The sequence below is a fragment of the Nycticebus coucang genome, chromosome 6 (genome assembly GCF_027406575.1).
Source record: "Nycticebus coucang isolate mNycCou1 chromosome 6, mNycCou1.pri, whole genome shotgun sequence".
NCBI classification, from domain to species: Eukaryota; Metazoa; Chordata; class Mammalia; order Primates; family Lorisidae; genus Nycticebus; species Nycticebus coucang.
The window spans coordinates 43,496,604-43,512,936 of NC_069785.1; the positions used below are offsets into that span (position 1 = coordinate 43,496,604).

The 16,333-nt window shown below is 44.9% G+C and overlaps 2 protein-coding genes across 2 annotated transcripts in view; one reads left to right on the forward strand and one right to left on the reverse strand.

The window, feature by feature from the left end:
• The window catches only part of RTF1 (RTF1 homolog, Paf1/RNA polymerase II complex component), a 76,120-nt gene extending 61,197 nt beyond the window's left edge, over positions 1–14,923 (forward strand). Inside the window, exons 9-18 of the mRNA XM_053595869.1 lie at positions 1,836–1,918; positions 7,089–7,176; positions 7,275–7,382; positions 7,989–8,066; positions 8,798–8,919; positions 9,081–9,138; positions 9,571–9,648; positions 10,508–10,603; positions 12,466–12,577; positions 12,768–14,923. Coding sequence (XP_053451844.1) covers positions 1,836–1,918; positions 7,089–7,176; positions 7,275–7,382; positions 7,989–8,066; positions 8,798–8,919; positions 9,081–9,138; positions 9,571–9,648; positions 10,508–10,603; positions 12,466–12,577; positions 12,768–12,874 — 930 coding nt within the window. The 3' untranslated portion in view covers positions 12,875–14,923. The remainder of the gene's footprint in view (positions 1–1,835; positions 1,919–7,088; positions 7,177–7,274; positions 7,383–7,988; positions 8,067–8,797; positions 8,920–9,080; positions 9,139–9,570; positions 9,649–10,507; positions 10,604–12,465; positions 12,578–12,767) is intronic.
• On the reverse strand, positions 10,753–12,436 carry LOC128589030 (60S ribosomal protein L21-like). The gene has a single exon (XM_053595902.1). The coding sequence runs from the start codon at positions 11,625–11,627 to the stop codon at positions 11,145–11,147; it is 483 nt and encodes a 160-aa protein (XP_053451877.1). The 5' UTR covers positions 11,628–12,436; the 3' UTR covers positions 10,753–11,144.
• Positions 14,924–16,333: the final 1,410 nt, after the last annotated feature.

Below are 16,333 nucleotides of genomic sequence, written 5' to 3' on the forward strand. Positions count from 1 at the left end.
AGTTTGACTGTAAAATAGACTACAGATAAGATCCCTGTAGAGCATTGACAATCTGAGGTGACTAAGGATTATTCATGACCTACTGCCAGGAGGAATACTTGTAGTCCAAGGGACTGGTGGGTTTGGATTTAGAATAATTTTCTCTATCCATTTTCTTGTATTTTTTTGAAACAGAGTCTGACTCTGTTGCCCTGGGTAGAGTGCCATGCTGTCACAGCTCACAGCAACCTCAAACTCTAGGGCTCAAGTTAAGCAATTCTCTTGTTTCAGCTTACGAGTAGCTGGGACTACAGGCACCTGCCAAAATGTCCAGATAGTTTTTCTAGTTTTAGAAAAGATGGAGTCTCACCCTTGCTCAGGCTGGTCTCCCAGAGTGCTAGGATTACAGGCATGAGCCACTAGGCCCAGACCACTATACAATTTCATTATAAAAGGGAGAAGGGAGACATTTATGAAGTATTTTTTAGGAGCTACATATTAAGGAGGCTCTGTTCATTTGAAAAATAAATTAATGATGAAAAATCTTCATGTTATATACTAAGTGACTTCTAGACAGAGGAATTGTATGAAATTGTATAAAAACAAAACAAACATACACAGACAAGTCCTACCTAATAGAGCTGCTCTTTTTTTTTTTTTGAGACAGAGTTTCACTATGTTGCCCTGGGTACAGTGCTGTGGCATCACAGCTCACAGCAACTTTAAACTGTTTGGCTTAAGCAATTCTCTTGCCTTAGCCTCCCTAGTAGCTGGGACTAGAAGGGCCCGCCACAACGCCTGGCTATTTTTTGGTTGTAGTTGTCACTGTTTGGCAGGCCTGGGCTGGATTCTAACCCGCCATCTCCGGTGTACGTGGCTGGCATTGTAACTGCTGAGCCCCTACTAGAGCTTATTATGTGGGTTCTAGCACTGCTCCTCTGGTCTGGGTGGCTGGCACATTGCCATTTGATTATTTCTTCGTTGTTATTGGCCTTTTTTCTTTTTTTTTTTTGAGACAGAGTCTCACTGTGTCACCATAGGTAGACTGCCATGGCATCACAGGTCACAGCAACCTCAAACTTGTGGGCTTAAGTGATTCTCTTGCCTCAGCCTCCCAAGTAGCTGGGACTACAGGCACCTGCCACAATGCCCAGCTATTTTTTTTTGCAGTTGTTGTTTAGCTGGCCTGGGCTGGGTTTGAACCTGCTGGCTTGGGTGTATGTAGCTAGTGCCTTACCCACTGAGCTACAGGCGTCACCGAGTTTGTCTGGGTTTTTTTGTTTATTTGTTTTGAGACAGAGTCTCACTATGTCTCCCTGGGTAAGAGTGCCATGGCATCACAGCTCATAGCAATCTCTAACTCATGGGCTTAAGTGATTCTCTTGCTTCAGTCTCCCAAGTAGCTGGGACTACCAGTGCCCACCACAACGCCTGGCTAGAGTTTATCTGGTTTTGACATGTGTGTTCATCTCCTATAGCCATGCCAGGGACCTACAGGCGTCCTTAAAAGGATGGCAAGAGAAATTGATCTCAATGATCTTCATATTTGGTTAATAAAAATCAACCTTTGAAATCCTAACTACATCCTCTAGTAAGGTAGAATTAGTTGGAGGAAAAGCTTCTAATGGAACCACCAGGCTACCTGCCTTTACCTGTGGTACTTTCTTACCCTGGGCACAAGGCTCTCTGAGTTGGGCCGCCTGAATCCTAAGCCTTTCTAGGTTCTTAGAATACCAGGCCTCTGTGGGCTTTGCTCCGCACAGGATCAGTTGTCTGTATTCAAGTTGGTAGAGGCAATGGAAGAGTGGTTTGGAAACCCTGAAAGAGTGTTTTGTTGTCTCTGTCCTTTCACTTAGGTGGCTGAGATTACGGGTGTTGTGGAAACCGCCAAAGTTTACCAGCTAGGTGGCACCAGAACAAACAAAGGGCTACAATTACGGTAAGAGACACTTCTGTTTCAGCTTCTGCTCCTGCTTCAGATAGGCAATGCTTGTTTGCATTGTTATTCTGTCAGTGTGATATTTCCCATTACATTGAAAAGTATTTATGCTGTCCTCATGAGGTACTTGGAGAGAGACTTATACTCTATCTTTTCTTTTTTCTTTCTTTCTTTTTTTTTTTGAGACAGTCTCTTTTGCACAGATGTGAATGCCATGGTGTCAGCCTAGCTCACAGCAACTCCTAGGATCAAACGATCCTCCTGTTTCAGCCTCCCAAGTAGCTGGGACTACAGGCACCTGCCATAATCATAATTCCCATCTAATTCTTCTATTTTTAGTAGAGATGGGTTCCTGCTATTGCTCAGGCTGGTCTTGAACTCCTGAGTTCAAGCAGTCCTCCTACCTCAGCCTCTCAGAGTGCTGGGATTATAGGCATGAGCCACCATAGCTGGCCATTATATATATTCTGTTTTATTGAGCTTTTTTTTTTCTATTTTCTGTTTTTGAGACAGTTTGATTACGTCACCCTCAGTAGAGTGTGTGATGTCACAGCTCACAGCAACCTCAAACTCTTGGGCTTAAGTGATTCTCTTGCAACCTCCCAAGTAGCTGGGACTATAGGCACCTGCCATAATGCCTGGCTGTTTTTTTGTTGTTGTAGTTGTCATTGTTGTTCAGCAGGCCTGGGCCGGGTTGGAACCCACCAGCCCCATTATATGTGGCCGGTGCTCTAACCACTGGGCTATGAGGGCCGAGCCTTTTTTTTTTTTTTTTTTTTTTGAGACAGAGTTTTACTTTCTTACCCTCAGGAGAGTGCTGTGGCATCACAGCTCACAGCAACCTCCAACTCTTGGGCTTAAGCGATTTTCTTGCCTCAGCCTCTACCGAGTAGGTGGGACTACATACAGGTGCCTGCCACAGCACCTAGCCATTTTTAGAGGTCTGGCTCTGGCTCAGGCTGTGAACTCCGGCAATCCACCTGCCTCAGTCTGCCAAGTGCTGGGATTACAGGCATGAGCCACCATGTCCAGCTATATAAAACCTATTGTATGTATGTATGTATGTATATATGTATTTATTTATATTTATTATTATTTTTTTCTTTTTTGAGACAGTCTCAAGGTATCGCTCTGGTAAAATGCTGTAGCATCATAGCTCACAGTAACCTCCAACTCTTGGGCTCAAGCAATCATCTTGCCTCATTTTTTTTTTCTATTTTTAGTAGGGATGGGGGTCTCTCTGTTTTGCTCAGGTTAATCTCGAACCTGTGAGCTCAAGGTATCCACCCGCCTCGGCCTCACAAACTGCTAGGATTACAGGCGTGAGCCTCCTCACCCAGCCTTTATTTATTTATTTATTTATTTATTTATTTTTGAGACAGAATCTCAAGCTGTCACCCTTGGTAGAGTGCCGCAGCATCATACCTCACAGCAACCTCCAACTCTTGGGCTCAAGTGACCCTCTTGCCTCAGTTTTTCTATTTTTAGTAGAGACGATGTCTCGCTTTTGCTCAGGCTGGTCTCAAACCCATGAACACAAGCAGTCCACCTGCCTCGGCCTCCCAGAGTGCTAGGATTACAAGTATGAACCACCACACCTGTCCTAGAATCTACTTTATATCCTGTAGTAAAAGTAGGGTATTGTCTCCAATCGGGGGACCAGGGATTTGAAGTAGTAGAACAAATAGAAGAGACACATTGCTTTGTGAGAGATCTTCATCCCAGAGCCAATAGGCATTTTTTTGGTGAGTGTGGTCAAGAGGCTTGCTTCTGGTCCTGACTCCATCATGTAATTCACTCACCTCATCTTTTTTTTTTTTTTTTTTTTTTTTGCTTTCAATTTCAACTGGTTTGAAGTTTGTTGTGTTTTTTTTTAATTTTTTTTTTTTATCCTTTCTTTACCAATTCTCTTGCCCTTTGCCTCCCAAGTAGCCAGCATTACAGGCGCCTGCCACCACAATGCCTGGCTTTTTTTTTTTTGGTAGAGATGGGGTCTCATTCTGGCTCACTCCTGCTCACTCTGGCTCATGCTGGTCTCAAACCACCTGCCTCAGCTTCCCACAGCGCTAGGACTACAGGCGTGAGCCACCATGCCTGGCCACTCACTTCATCTTTGTCAAATCAAGATTACCCCTTCAGAACTTAGTTCCTCTTCAGTAAAATGAAAGTGTCATTCACTCAACAAATATTTACTCGGCTTGGTGCCTGTATTTCAAGCAGATAGGGTGCCAGCCACATACACCAGAGCTGGTGGGTTTGAGTCCAGCCCGGGCCTGCACAACTACAACCAAAAAATGTCCAGGTGTTGTGGCAGGCACCCATGGTCCGAGCTACTTGGGAGGCTAAGGCAGGAGAATCACTTAAGCCCAAGAATTTAAGGTTGCTGTGAGCTGTGACTCCATGGCATTCTACCCAGGGCGACAGCTTGAGACTCTGTCTCAAAAAAAAAAAAAAAAAAAAAAATTTATTGGGCGGCACCCGTGGCTCAAAGGAGTAGGGCACCGGCCCCATATGCTGGAAGTGGCGGGTTCAAACCCAGCCCTGGCCAAAAATTGCAAAAAAAAAACCCAAATATTTACTGAATGTACTATGTGCTAGGTGTTGTTCTAAGCATCAGGATATAAAGGACAGAACAAAACAGACACACCAGGGTGGCACCTGTGGCTCAGCGAGTAGGGAACTGGCCCCATATATTGCATAAATTGCAACAAAAAAATAGCCAGGCGTTGTGCTGATGCCTGCATTCCCCACTACTCGGAGGCTGAGGCAAAAGAATCACCTAAGGGGGCGGCACCTGTGGCTCAGTGAGTAGGGCGCCGGCCCCATACCGAGGGCAGTGGGTTCAAACCCAGCCCCGGCCAAACTGCAACAACAACAACAAAAAAAAAAAAAAAAAAAAATAGCGGGGCGTTGTGGCGGGCTCCTGTAGTCCCAGCTGCTTGGGAGGCTGAGGCAAGAGAATCGCTTAAGCCCAAGAGCTGGAGGTTGCTGTGAGCTGTGTGACGCCATGGCGCTCTACCAAGGGCAGTAAAGTGAGACTCTGTCTCTACAAAAAAAAAAAAAAGAATCACCTAAGCCCAGGAGTTGGAGGTTGCTGTGAGCTGTGTGACACCACGGCACTCTACTGAGGGCGATAAAGTGAGACTCTGTCTCTGCAAAAAAAAAAACCAGACACACACAAATTCTTGGTCTCTTGAAGCCTGTCAATTCTAACGACCCTCATATAGGAAGGAATAGAAGTAGTTTTCCAGGATCACATGTCAAACACCAGTCTATAGACACAGCTCTCCTATGGCCTAATGTGTTTTCCATGGTCTCTCCATTCTTCTCTCTCATCCCATCATCTTTCTTGAGTTTTTTGGTTTTTTTTTTTTGCAGTTTTTGGCTGGGGCTGGGTTTGAACCCGCTCCCTCTGGCATATGGGGCCAGCGCCCTACTCCTTTGAGCCACAGTGGCCACCCTTGGTCTTTTTTTTTTTTTTTGCCAGGGCTGGGTTTGAACCCACCACCTCCGTCATGTGGGACCGGCGCCCTACTCCTTGAGCCACAGGCGCCGCCCCGGTCTTTTTTTTTTTTAGAAAAAGGGCCAGCTAAGGGTAGGGGATGGCCCTGACAAGGATTGTCCCTAGTAGGCACTGAGTCAGTTAACTTTGTTTTCATCCTCTCTAGAGAATACAGTTTTCTTGTCAGTGAGATAACTCCGTTCTTTTTTATTTATTTTAGAGACAGGGTCTTGCTGTGTGGTCAGGCAGGTGCATAGGGGCTGTTCAGGCACGATTATAGCTCACTGCAGCCCTATACACCTGGCTCAGGGGATCTTCCTGCCTCAACTTCCTGAGTAGCTGGAACTGTGGCACACCCCGATACTGGGGCTCCATTGCATATTCTTGATGCTGATTGACTGTAAAGGATTTTATTGTAAATAGACATTTATAGCACTAAGCAAGTCCATTTGGTTTTTGGTGCTAGCTTTGTGAGTTTTTATCTATTTATTTATTTATTTTAAATTTTTGAGACAGTCTCACTTTATCACCCTCAGTGGAGTGCTGTTGCATCACAGCTCACAGCAACCTCAAACTCTTGGGCTTAAGCGATTCTCTTGCCTCAGCCTCCCAAGCAGCTGAGACTACAGGCACCTGCCCCAATGCCCAGCTATTTTTTGGTTGCAGTTGTTTAGCTGCCCCAGGCCAGGTTCGAACCTGCCACCCTCCTCAGTGTATGTGGCTGGCCCGTAACCACTGTGCTGCGGGCACTGAATCAGTTTTTCTATTTTTAGTAGAGACAGGGTCTCACTTTTCCTCAGGCTGGGCTTGAACTCGTGAGCTCAAGCAATCTACCTGCCTCTGTCTTCCAGGGTGCTAGGATTACAGGCGTGAGCCACCATGCCCAGCCTGTTTTGGTTTTGTTTCTTTTTTTCTTTTGTAGAGACAGAGTTTCACTTTACTGCCCTCGGTAGAGTGCGTCACACGGCTCACAGCAACCTCCAGCTCTTGGGCTTATGTGATTCTCTTGCCTCAGTCTCCCGAGTAGCTGGGACTACAGGCGCCCGCCACAACGCCCGGCTATTTTTTTGTTGTTGCAGTTTGGCCGGGGCTGGGTTTGAACCCACCACCCTCGGCATACGGGGCCGGCGCCCTACTCACTGAGCCACAGGCGCCGCCCTGTTTTTGTTTCTTTTTTTAGAGATAGTCTTACTTTGTTGCCCGCAGTAGAGTGTCATGGCATCACAGCTCACCGCAACCTCCAGCTCTTGGGTTTGGCGATTCTCTTGCCTCCGCCTCGCGAGTAGCTGGGACTATGGGCGACCGTCACAATGCCGGGCTATTTTGTTGTTGTTGTTGCAGTTTGGCCAGGGCTGGGTTTGAACCCGCCACCCTCAGTACATGGGGCCAGCGCCCAACTCACTGAGCCACAAGCGCCGCTCCTTGTTTTTGTTTCTTAACTTTAGTGCCTGGTTCTTGCTCCCTGAGCTTCTGATTTAGTTGATCTACAGTGGTGCTTTAGCATCGAAAATGTTATAAATCTTATATTATAAAATGTTATAAAATGTTATAAAGGGTAGCCAGTATTGAGGGATAGTTATAGATAGGCAATAAGTACCATCTGGTGGGCTGCTCTGCTGGTACTGCAGTCATGCACATTCTCAGAGGCACTACCTCTCTCTCACTTAGGCATGGCAGTGACCAGCGCGTGTTCCGCCTAGAGTTTGTCTCAAACCAGGAATTCACTGAAAGTGAATTTATGAAATGGAAAGAAGCGGTAAGTGGCTAGAGACTACCTAGCAGTTGTTGATAAACACTGAGAGCATCTCTTTCCAAAATCTTTTACTAATAACCTTTTATCACATTTTGGTCCAGATGTTCTCTGCTGGCATGCAGTTGCCTACCCTAGATGAAATCAATAAAAAGGAATTATCTATTAAAGAAGCTCTTAATTATAAATTCAATGATCAGGACATTGAAGAGGTAAGAAACCTAATACTCCACAGCCTGGAGGTTCATCAAGAACCAGTGTTTAGAGAAAATTGTGATTTTCTTCTTTCCCTGTATCTTGACATTTTTAACTATGCATAAAGATAAGGGAATATTAACGGTGGTACCTTATTATGTAGAGTTCATCAAGCTTTTCTCTGTACATTCTCATCTTCGGATGGGACTACATAGATTAAAATGTATTCATGACTCAGATGAGGCTACAAAGACTACAGCATACTCAGGGATCTGTAATCTGCTGGGATTGGTCCTTCAAGAATTCTCTTACTCCAAAACATTTTGGTAAAATTCTTTGATCTCTGTTCTCTTAGACATTGGGTAGCCTTACAGTACCAGGCCCTTGGGCTGCTGCTGTTTATTGGTGCATGTTCCTTCAGACTGTCCCAAAAGAATCTTCGTGTCCCTGGAAGCAGCATTCCCTTGGAATGAACTCTCAATCTCTCTCTCTGGGACATGACACTCCTATAGGAAGAGCAGCCCCCTTTTAACTAGCTGCTTGCCTCCAAAATGGGCTTATTTAGCCTGTCTACAAAAATTGTTTAGGAATACCTCATTGCTGGTATCTCCTCTCTGGTACAGATTGTAAAAGAGAAAGAAAGGTTCAGAAAAGCTCCACCCAACTATGCTATGAAGAAGACTCAGCTGCTAAAGGAAAAGGTAAGGACTTCCATTCGCAACTCCTTCCCCATCCTGTGAGAAGATGTAGAAATCAAATGTGTTGGGTGGCGCCTGTGGCTCAAAGGAGTAGGGTGCTGGCCCCATATGCCGGAGGTGGCGGGGTTCAAACCCAGCCCCTGCCAAAAACTGCAAAAAAAAAAAAAAAAGAAAGAAAGAAAAAGAAATCAAATGTGTTTATCCCCTGCCAAGTTAGTGGTAGCAGTACTGGAGAAAAAAATGTGGGCTTGATAATAACCAACACAGTGTGTTCTTGGCACCCAGACGGCATTCCTTGGCCATTTTCCTTTCTGTAAATTAAAACTCATCTTATTTGTTGCATTCTCCTTTCTTTCTAGTCACTTTAGTTTTGTGTGGAACAAAATAGACCTTGAGATAGAATTCAGTACTGGGTCTGTACAGACAAATGACATTGTCCAGCCCAGCTGCTGCTGGTGGTTTTCCATTCTTTACACCAGAATGGCATGAGCCTTATTACGGTGCCTTGACCAGATGGATCCTGGGTTCTAAGGTAAATGTTATATATGACTGCCAGCAGAGCCAGGTAGCTATATGGGAAGGTGTTACTACTGTACTGTGTACGTCTGTAACAAAAATTATAGTTTGTATTTGTAAAGTACTTCTTCAGTATTCTGTCACATCTCCTGTCACTTGTTCATTACATGAGATGTCTTGCCTGTGCTAAGTAAACTCACACATCTCCCTGCTCACAGGCCATGGCTGAGGACCTGGGGGATCAGGACAAGGCCAAACAAATCCAGGACCAGCTGAATGAGCTGGAGGAGCGGGCAGAGGCCCTGGACCGCCAGCGGACCAAGAACATATCTGCTATCAGGTATGTTACTGAGCATGATTCAATTGGTCCCCTAGTCTTGACCCACAGGCCTTGGCCAGAATTATTTGGCAAGTGTGTGGCCTGCACATGCTGTGCTGTACTGACAGACAGAGCTCTGAGGTCAGGGACTCAATGATTCCCTCCCTCTTCTTACCCCACAGTTACATCAACCAGCGGAACCGAGAGTGGAACATTGTGGAGTCTGAGAAGGCCCTGGTGGTAAGTAAGACAACCTTATCTAAATTACTAAAAAAAAAATTAATAAGATGATATGAAATCTTTCCTACATATTGCTCAAGTATATTTTTTAAAAAATTAGTGAAATAACATGTACACGTAGCATATACATGGTCTTTCTCTATGCCCCCCCCGTACACACATATAATTTACTAATTTATAATGAAAAGCAGAAGTCTTCTGCCCTGTCTTACCCCTCCCCACCCTTAGATTCTACTCCACAGCTGCTCATTTTTACCATTTTCGGCTTTTCGGTTGTTGCTGCCATAACTACTCTGGTGTTCTTAAAGAGAAAAGGATAATAGCTTTTTATTTCTTTCAGTCTCTTATAAAGACTCTTATTTACATGTGAGCTTAAGAATGAGAGGAGGGGGAATGGAGATGCAGTCCTGCAGTGCATGCTGTCTGTTTCAGGCTGAAAGTCACAACATGAAAAACCAACAAATGGATCCCTTTACTCGGCGGCAGTGCAAACCTACCATCGTTTCTAATGTGAGTGCCTAAAGAGGACGTTTTTAGTCAGGACCTAGATTCTAGGACATAAAATTAATTCCATTAGGAAATTAATAAAGAAGTTAAAAATAATGTTTTCTTAGCCGGGATTTGCTTGTCTGAAGCTCTTGGGTCTGGATACTTCCTTTTTTATCTCACTATAGGGCATATATAAGTAGTGAAGACCTGGCATGAATTCATAAAAGCCTAGGAGACTATCCATACCAGGGTGGGTTTACGGTGCAGTAGACATTAGTAATGTGTCTGTTAGCTAGTGCCTGACTGGGCTTGGCTTTATTTACTTATTTTTTTAATTTTTTTTTTTTCATAGAGATAGAATCTCACTTTATGGCCCTTGGTAGAGTGCCGTGGCGTCACACAGCTCACAGCAACCTCCAACTCCTGGGCTTAGGCAATTTTCTTGCCTCAGCCTCCCCAGTAGCTGGGACTACAGGCCCCCACCACAATGCCCGGCTATTTTTTTGTTGCAGTTTGGCCAGGGCTATGTTTGAACCCGCCACCCTCAGTATATGGGGCCAGCACCCTACCCACTGAGCCGTAGGTGCTGCCCTAGGCTTGGCTTTAAAGCTTTTTTTTTTTTTTTTATTTTTTGGCTGGGGCTAGGTTTGAACCCGCCACCTCCGGCATATGGGACCGGCGCCCTACTCCTTGAGCCACAGGCGCCGCCCGGCTTTAAAGCTTTTAATTGCCCTTTTTTTGTTGTCTTGAGGAAAACCCCACTGAGCTGCTATTGGGTTTGCTATGGTGCCTGTGGTGTTAGTATGGTAGGTGGGAAGGAACCTGGCAGTAGGACTGTGAGTATTGAATAATCTCTAAAATAACTTATTTTTTCTCTCAGTCCAGAGACCCAGCTGTTCAAGCTGCCATCTTGGCCCAGCTGAATGCAAAATACGGTTCTGGAGCATTACCAGATGCTCCAAAGGAAATGAGCAAGGCAAGTACAGTACCACCCTGTGGCCTGCTGGACTGGACTGCTGGCCAGTATGCCAAGCAGTCTCCTTGCCCAGTTCAGGCTTGATTTACCTGGAGGAAGGTGGAGTCCACTTGCAGTTCTTTCTCCTTCCCTATTGTCTACAAATATAATCAGCTGCTACTGAATTTTTTTTTTTTTTTTTAGGACACATTAAAATTTGCTTTAATACTTCTTTGGGGGGGAAAAAACCCACACTTGTAGTGAATGAACAAGAAACATTTTTATGCTATTATTTGTATCTACAATGCCATGAATTCATAGGGAAGAGGTTCCAGCAGCTCAGAGAGGCACCTTGCCATTGAATGTGACAAAGTGTTGATTGACTTTTGAAGTCGTGGGAAATAGGTCCCAGCACCTTGTATCACTGTTACATGGGGACTATTGGTTATCCTGTGTGCTATGCTGTACACTTATTATGCCGTGAGCTCATGGGGAATAAATAGGTTCTTGCTCCTAAAAACATGGGTCCCCTGGTACTCCTGTGTGCTATGTTATATGCTTATTATGCCATGAATTCATAGGGAATGGGTTCCAGGAGCTCAGGCTCCTTTCCATTGGTTCTCACAAAGTGGGTTTCTCTGGGTGGCGCAGGCTGGCGCTTCAGTTGAACCCAGGTACCTTTCTCTTTGGCTTCCTTCTTTTTGTGATCATTTTCCTTCACACGTTTCAGGAAGCTATCTCGGCTCTTAGAGTGCTTAATATGCTCAATACGAACATTAATCCTCTTCGCGAGGATCTTGCCCTTAACTTGTTTGTTTACAACAATGCCAACAGCAGGCTGGGTAACATTGTAAACTCTTCCAGTTTTGCCATGGTAACATTTGTGTGGCATGCCTTTTTGAACAGTACCCATTCCCTTGATGTCTACAATATCACCTTTCTTGTAGATTCGCATATATGTGGCCAAAGGATCAACTCCATGTTTTCTAAAAGGCCTAGAGAACATGTATCGGGTGCCTCTCCTCTTTCCCTTTGTGTTTGTCATTTTGGTGAATTACTGGAAGATGGGGTCTCTGCTACTGAATTTTTGTTGAACAACTAAATCCTAAAACTAATAGCAGTACTTACCTAGGGTCTTGATTAAGTGTTGAGGCACCTGACTTGTAGCTCTGTTTGCCACATTTTCTCCTATGTAAAATTACTGGACCTACTTCACAGGATAATCTGGAGGAGCAGTTGTCACATAAGGATTAAATGTGGGCGGCGCCTGTGGCTCAGTCGGTAAGGCGCCGGCCCCATATACTGAGGGTGGCGGGTTCAAACCCTGCCCTGGCCGAACTGCAACCAAAAAATAGCCAGGCGTTGTGGCGGGCGCCTGTAGTCCCAGCTACTCGGGAGGCTGAGGCAAGAGAATCGCTTAAGCCCAGGAGTTGGAGGTTGCTGTGAGCTGTGTGAGGCCACGGCACTCTACCGAGGGCCATAAAGTGAGACTCTGTCTCTACAAAAAAAAAAAAGGATTAAATGTAAAAGTGAAAGCTCTTTGAAGACAAAAATGGTAAATTTAGAAGCCGTTTTCTGCCTAACTTAGGGCATTTCCTATATAGTCTAAACTGTCCCAGGAATTCCTGACATTTTAGATCAGAAGGTGGCCTTTTGTCTCATGTCCATCCTGTCTATCCTTATTCCACAGACGTGAGCGAACCTTCTCTTTGCTTTTAGCCTTCAGAAGGGCATGCTCTTTGTGGCCTTGCCTCAGAGAAGGAATCGGAGAAGGGCCTTAGTAGGAAAATCTAATGAACCTGAGTAAGAGCTTTTACCATTAGTGGCTGCTGCTGGTTTAAATCCACTTGCTCTTATAATTAGTTTTCCTTTTCACATTGTAGGGTCAGGGCAAAGATAAAGATTTGAATTCTAAGTCAGCCAGTGACCTCTCAGAAGACCTGTTCAAAGTACATGATTTCGATGTGAAGATTGATTTACAAGTTCCCAGCTCAGGTAAGTGAAGTTGAAGGGACAAGATGGATACTTGGCTCTCTTGGGCAGCAAGGAGGCCTGATTTTAGGTAAGAAATAAGGGTGTCTGCTCATCAGTATGTATAAGGGCAGTCAGGCTACTAAAGGATGAGGCACAAGACGAAAGAACTTTGTAGGTATGTCAGGTTTCAATTTTCTCTTCTTTCTCACAGAATCCAAGGCTTTGGCCATCACCTCCAAGGCTCCGCCAGCCAAGGATGGGGCTCCGAGGAGATCTCTGAACTTGGAAGACTACAAGAAACGACGAGGGCTTATTTGAGTGCACCCAGCCTGCTGCTTCTGACCCTGCATGCCCCATCACAGTGTCCCACCTTTCCTCTTTTCCTTTGATTTGCCCTTTCGGGCTGGAGCAGCAGTAGAACTGGGAAGAGACTCCAAACTGCCAGTTATCTGTAATATAAACCATTTTGCTGTATAGACCTCCCTTGTCTACACACCATCTCCCACCAGCCCTGTGGGCCCTACCCAGTATGGATCTGGGCTCATGGGCATTATCCATGTCTTTAGATTTGTGTTTGCTTTTTATTTTTTTTGTTGTTGTTGTTTGTTTCGGGTTTTTTGTTGTTTTTTTTTTTTTGGTTTGTTTGTTTTCTTTTTAACCAGCACAGTTCATTGGCCACTCTGCACGCATTCAGTATTACCATGGAGCTGGGATTCTTGCTGGAGCCCCTTGTGGCAATAGCAGCAGCACTGGGCAGTCTCCTCTGCAGACTGCCTTGGACCCATCCATTGAACATTGGCACCTGAACCTGTGGAGGGAGCGGGGATTGGGCACCTGCAGTCCTCCTTCCTCTCTCCTCATCTTTCTCTTCTTCCCATCTCTGCGGAAGAGGGGCTTTCAAAAACCAGTTTAGTTTCCAAAAGTGTACATTTGTGGGGAGGGTGGGGGGGGTCTGATTTGAGAGAGAGAGAGAGTGTATGTATGTGTATGTGTGTGGATTTTTTTATCATTTTTTTAAAATGCAGTACTCTTTGTATCAGTCTGTCATGGGTCTATAGCTGTTTCAGATTTTTTTCAGCTGTACTTGAGCATCTGAAACTGCAAGAAAGAAACTCATTAAATGTGATTCTTCTTACTAAACAGGCCTGACTGCTGTAGCTGTGTAACTTCCCCTCCCCCACCTCCTCTTCCCCATCACCTCCCACCTTGGAGAAAATTAGCCCCCTGCCCTGCAGGCTGTGTCCTGGAAGGTGGGAGGGAAGCCCAGGGCCAGGTACCAGGGAGGGCAGTGAAGGTGTCTTGCTCACCCCACGTACAGCCCACAGCTTCTTGGCCAAACATAGATATGTCTTTTTCTCAATGAGTATACCTGTCTCTTCCTAGTGATTCTGTTTTGCTCTTTTGGCAAGAATAACATTTTGTTTTTTAAGAGAAATTATTCAACATGAATGTGGAGAGTAAACACAAAAAGATATAGGTTGCAAGTGTTACAAGCATGTGCAGTTTGTGTGTGTGTGTACATATATATGGTAAGCACATATATGGTTGTGCAGTGAGGGTGGAGCCAGCAAAGGGGTGTGTATGTCTTTATGAAATGTTTGAAAGAGATAAGCTGACTGCTTGATAATCATTCTCAGGTGTAAAGCTCCAAGTGTAAATAAGAGTGGCATTTAACAAATCTTTTCAGAACAAAGTACAGCTGACTATATATACCAAGAACTAAGCTAAAGGAACAGCTGAGAGCTGCCGATTTCCGCAAGAGGGAGAGGAATCTAAAAGTTCTGCTTTGTACTTCTTCACCCTACTTTTGTATAAGGAAGGGTGATAGTGGGAAATCATGGAGTTATGTTGTATTTAAACATAAAAATGAACTTGGTAACTCTTCTGCGTTTAGTAGAGCCTCACTGTTGCTTTAACTTAGTTTACATTTTTTTATTTTTAAAAAAGCAGCAAAGGATGGTTTTGAAGTATTGTGACTGTAAAATTGATAAATATGACTGTAACACAGCTATGTGGTAGCTGTGACACAGTTCAGTTGGGCAAAGGAGGGGCGATGGACTCATTAAAATCATATACTTGAATAGTCCATTGACCAGAACTCTTTATAGACTATTGTGTAAATGTGAAATCACAGACTGTTAAACATTGCCTGGACTCCAGCATAGTCCTGGAGCCACTGGGACCTCTCCTATCATGATGAACCTGGACTTTTTTCTTTATGGTTTTAAATGACATAAAATCATAGAATCCAGATAATTTGCTGGAGTCATTCTGATCCACCATGTAGATCTGTATTTAGTATCATTTGGATTTGGAGAAGTGTCAATTACATTATGGCTGTGTAATAAAATTTTTATTAAAACTGCATCACACTGTAGCCACTTTGCCACTACATCCCCACATGCAGTTCCTGGAACCATTCTGAGATGCCAAAGCACAGAGCAGGGAGAAAATCAAACCAAAGAAGACTGAAAGTTAACTTACCACCTCAGTGACCTACTTGGCAAATTAAATCAAGACTGAGGACTTGTCTCCAGTCTCAGCTGAGGCAGGGCCTCTGAATCAAGTTCTTGGCCAGGCATAAGCTAGGGTTTCTTGGCGGTTCTGTACAGTATTTCTTGTAGAGGGGAATTGCTTCGGTGGGCCCCTCCTTCCTCCCAGTGTGGTTTCAGCATTGAAGAGTGTGGCACCCAAGATTGTTTTATACATTTCTCAGTTCCTTCCAAGAAGCAAAAAAAGTCCAGGGTCCATATTCCTAGTTCATGATGTATATAGGGCTGTCTTGCTTCAGACAAGTTAAAGGAAAGTCTACTGCCTGCAACTTCTCTTAAAAAAGAATGTTTTTGTTTCTGTGAAGTCCTGACTTGTCAATCAAAACTGTACAGAGATTTGTAAATAAATTTTGTGCCATTTTGACAAGAGGATCAGATTTAGTCCAAAGATTGCATCCTGAGGGGCAAATCTCAAAGCCATGTTTTAGAAGTCCAAAAGAACCTCTCTTGCTCATCCTTCTCCTATACCCCCCAAAGTGAAAGCAGCTGTCATTAATTCCAGCAGCCTGGTCCCACAGTGGCCTCTCCTATAGTTACCTAGACTAGGGCATCCTCCAATTGCCCTGACATTTTTTTTTTTTTTTTTTTTTTTGAGACAGAGCCTCAAGCTGTCCCCTTGGGTAGAGTGCAGTGGTATCACAGCTCACAGCAACTTCCAACTCCTGGGCTCAAGTGATTCTCCTGCCTCCTCCAGCTCCCAAGTAGCTGGGACTACAGGCACCCACCACAACACCTGGCTATTTTTTTGTTGTTGCAGCCGTCATTGTTTGGCAGGCCTGGGCTGGATTCAAACTGCCAGCTCAGGTGTATGTGGCTGGTGCCTTAGCCGCTTGAGCCACAGACGCCAAGCCTGCCCTGAAATTTTTTTGTTTTTTTTGCAGTTTTTGGCCAGAGCTGGGTTTGAACCCTCCACCTCCGGTACATGGGGCCCGGGGCCCTACTCCTTTTGAGGCACAGGTGCCGCCCTCCCCCTCTTTTTTTTTTTTTTTTTTTTTGAGACAGAGCCTCAAGCTATCACCCTGGGTTGAGTGCCGTGGTGTCAGAGCTCACAGCAACCTCCAAACTCCTGGGCTTAAGCGATTCTCTTGCCTCAGCCTCCCGAGTAGCTGGGACTGCAGGCGCCCGCCACAACACCCAGCTATTTTTTTTTGGTTGTAGTGTTGTCATTGTTTGGCAGGCCCAGGCCCGATTCGAACCTGCCAGCTCTGGTGTATGTGGCTGGCAC

Excerpts from the sequence above, each read along its gene's own strand:
- LOC128589030 (XM_053595902.1), bottom strand. The coding sequence starts at position 11,627 with ATGACAAACACAAAGGGAAAGAGGAGAGGCACCCGATACATGTTCTCT.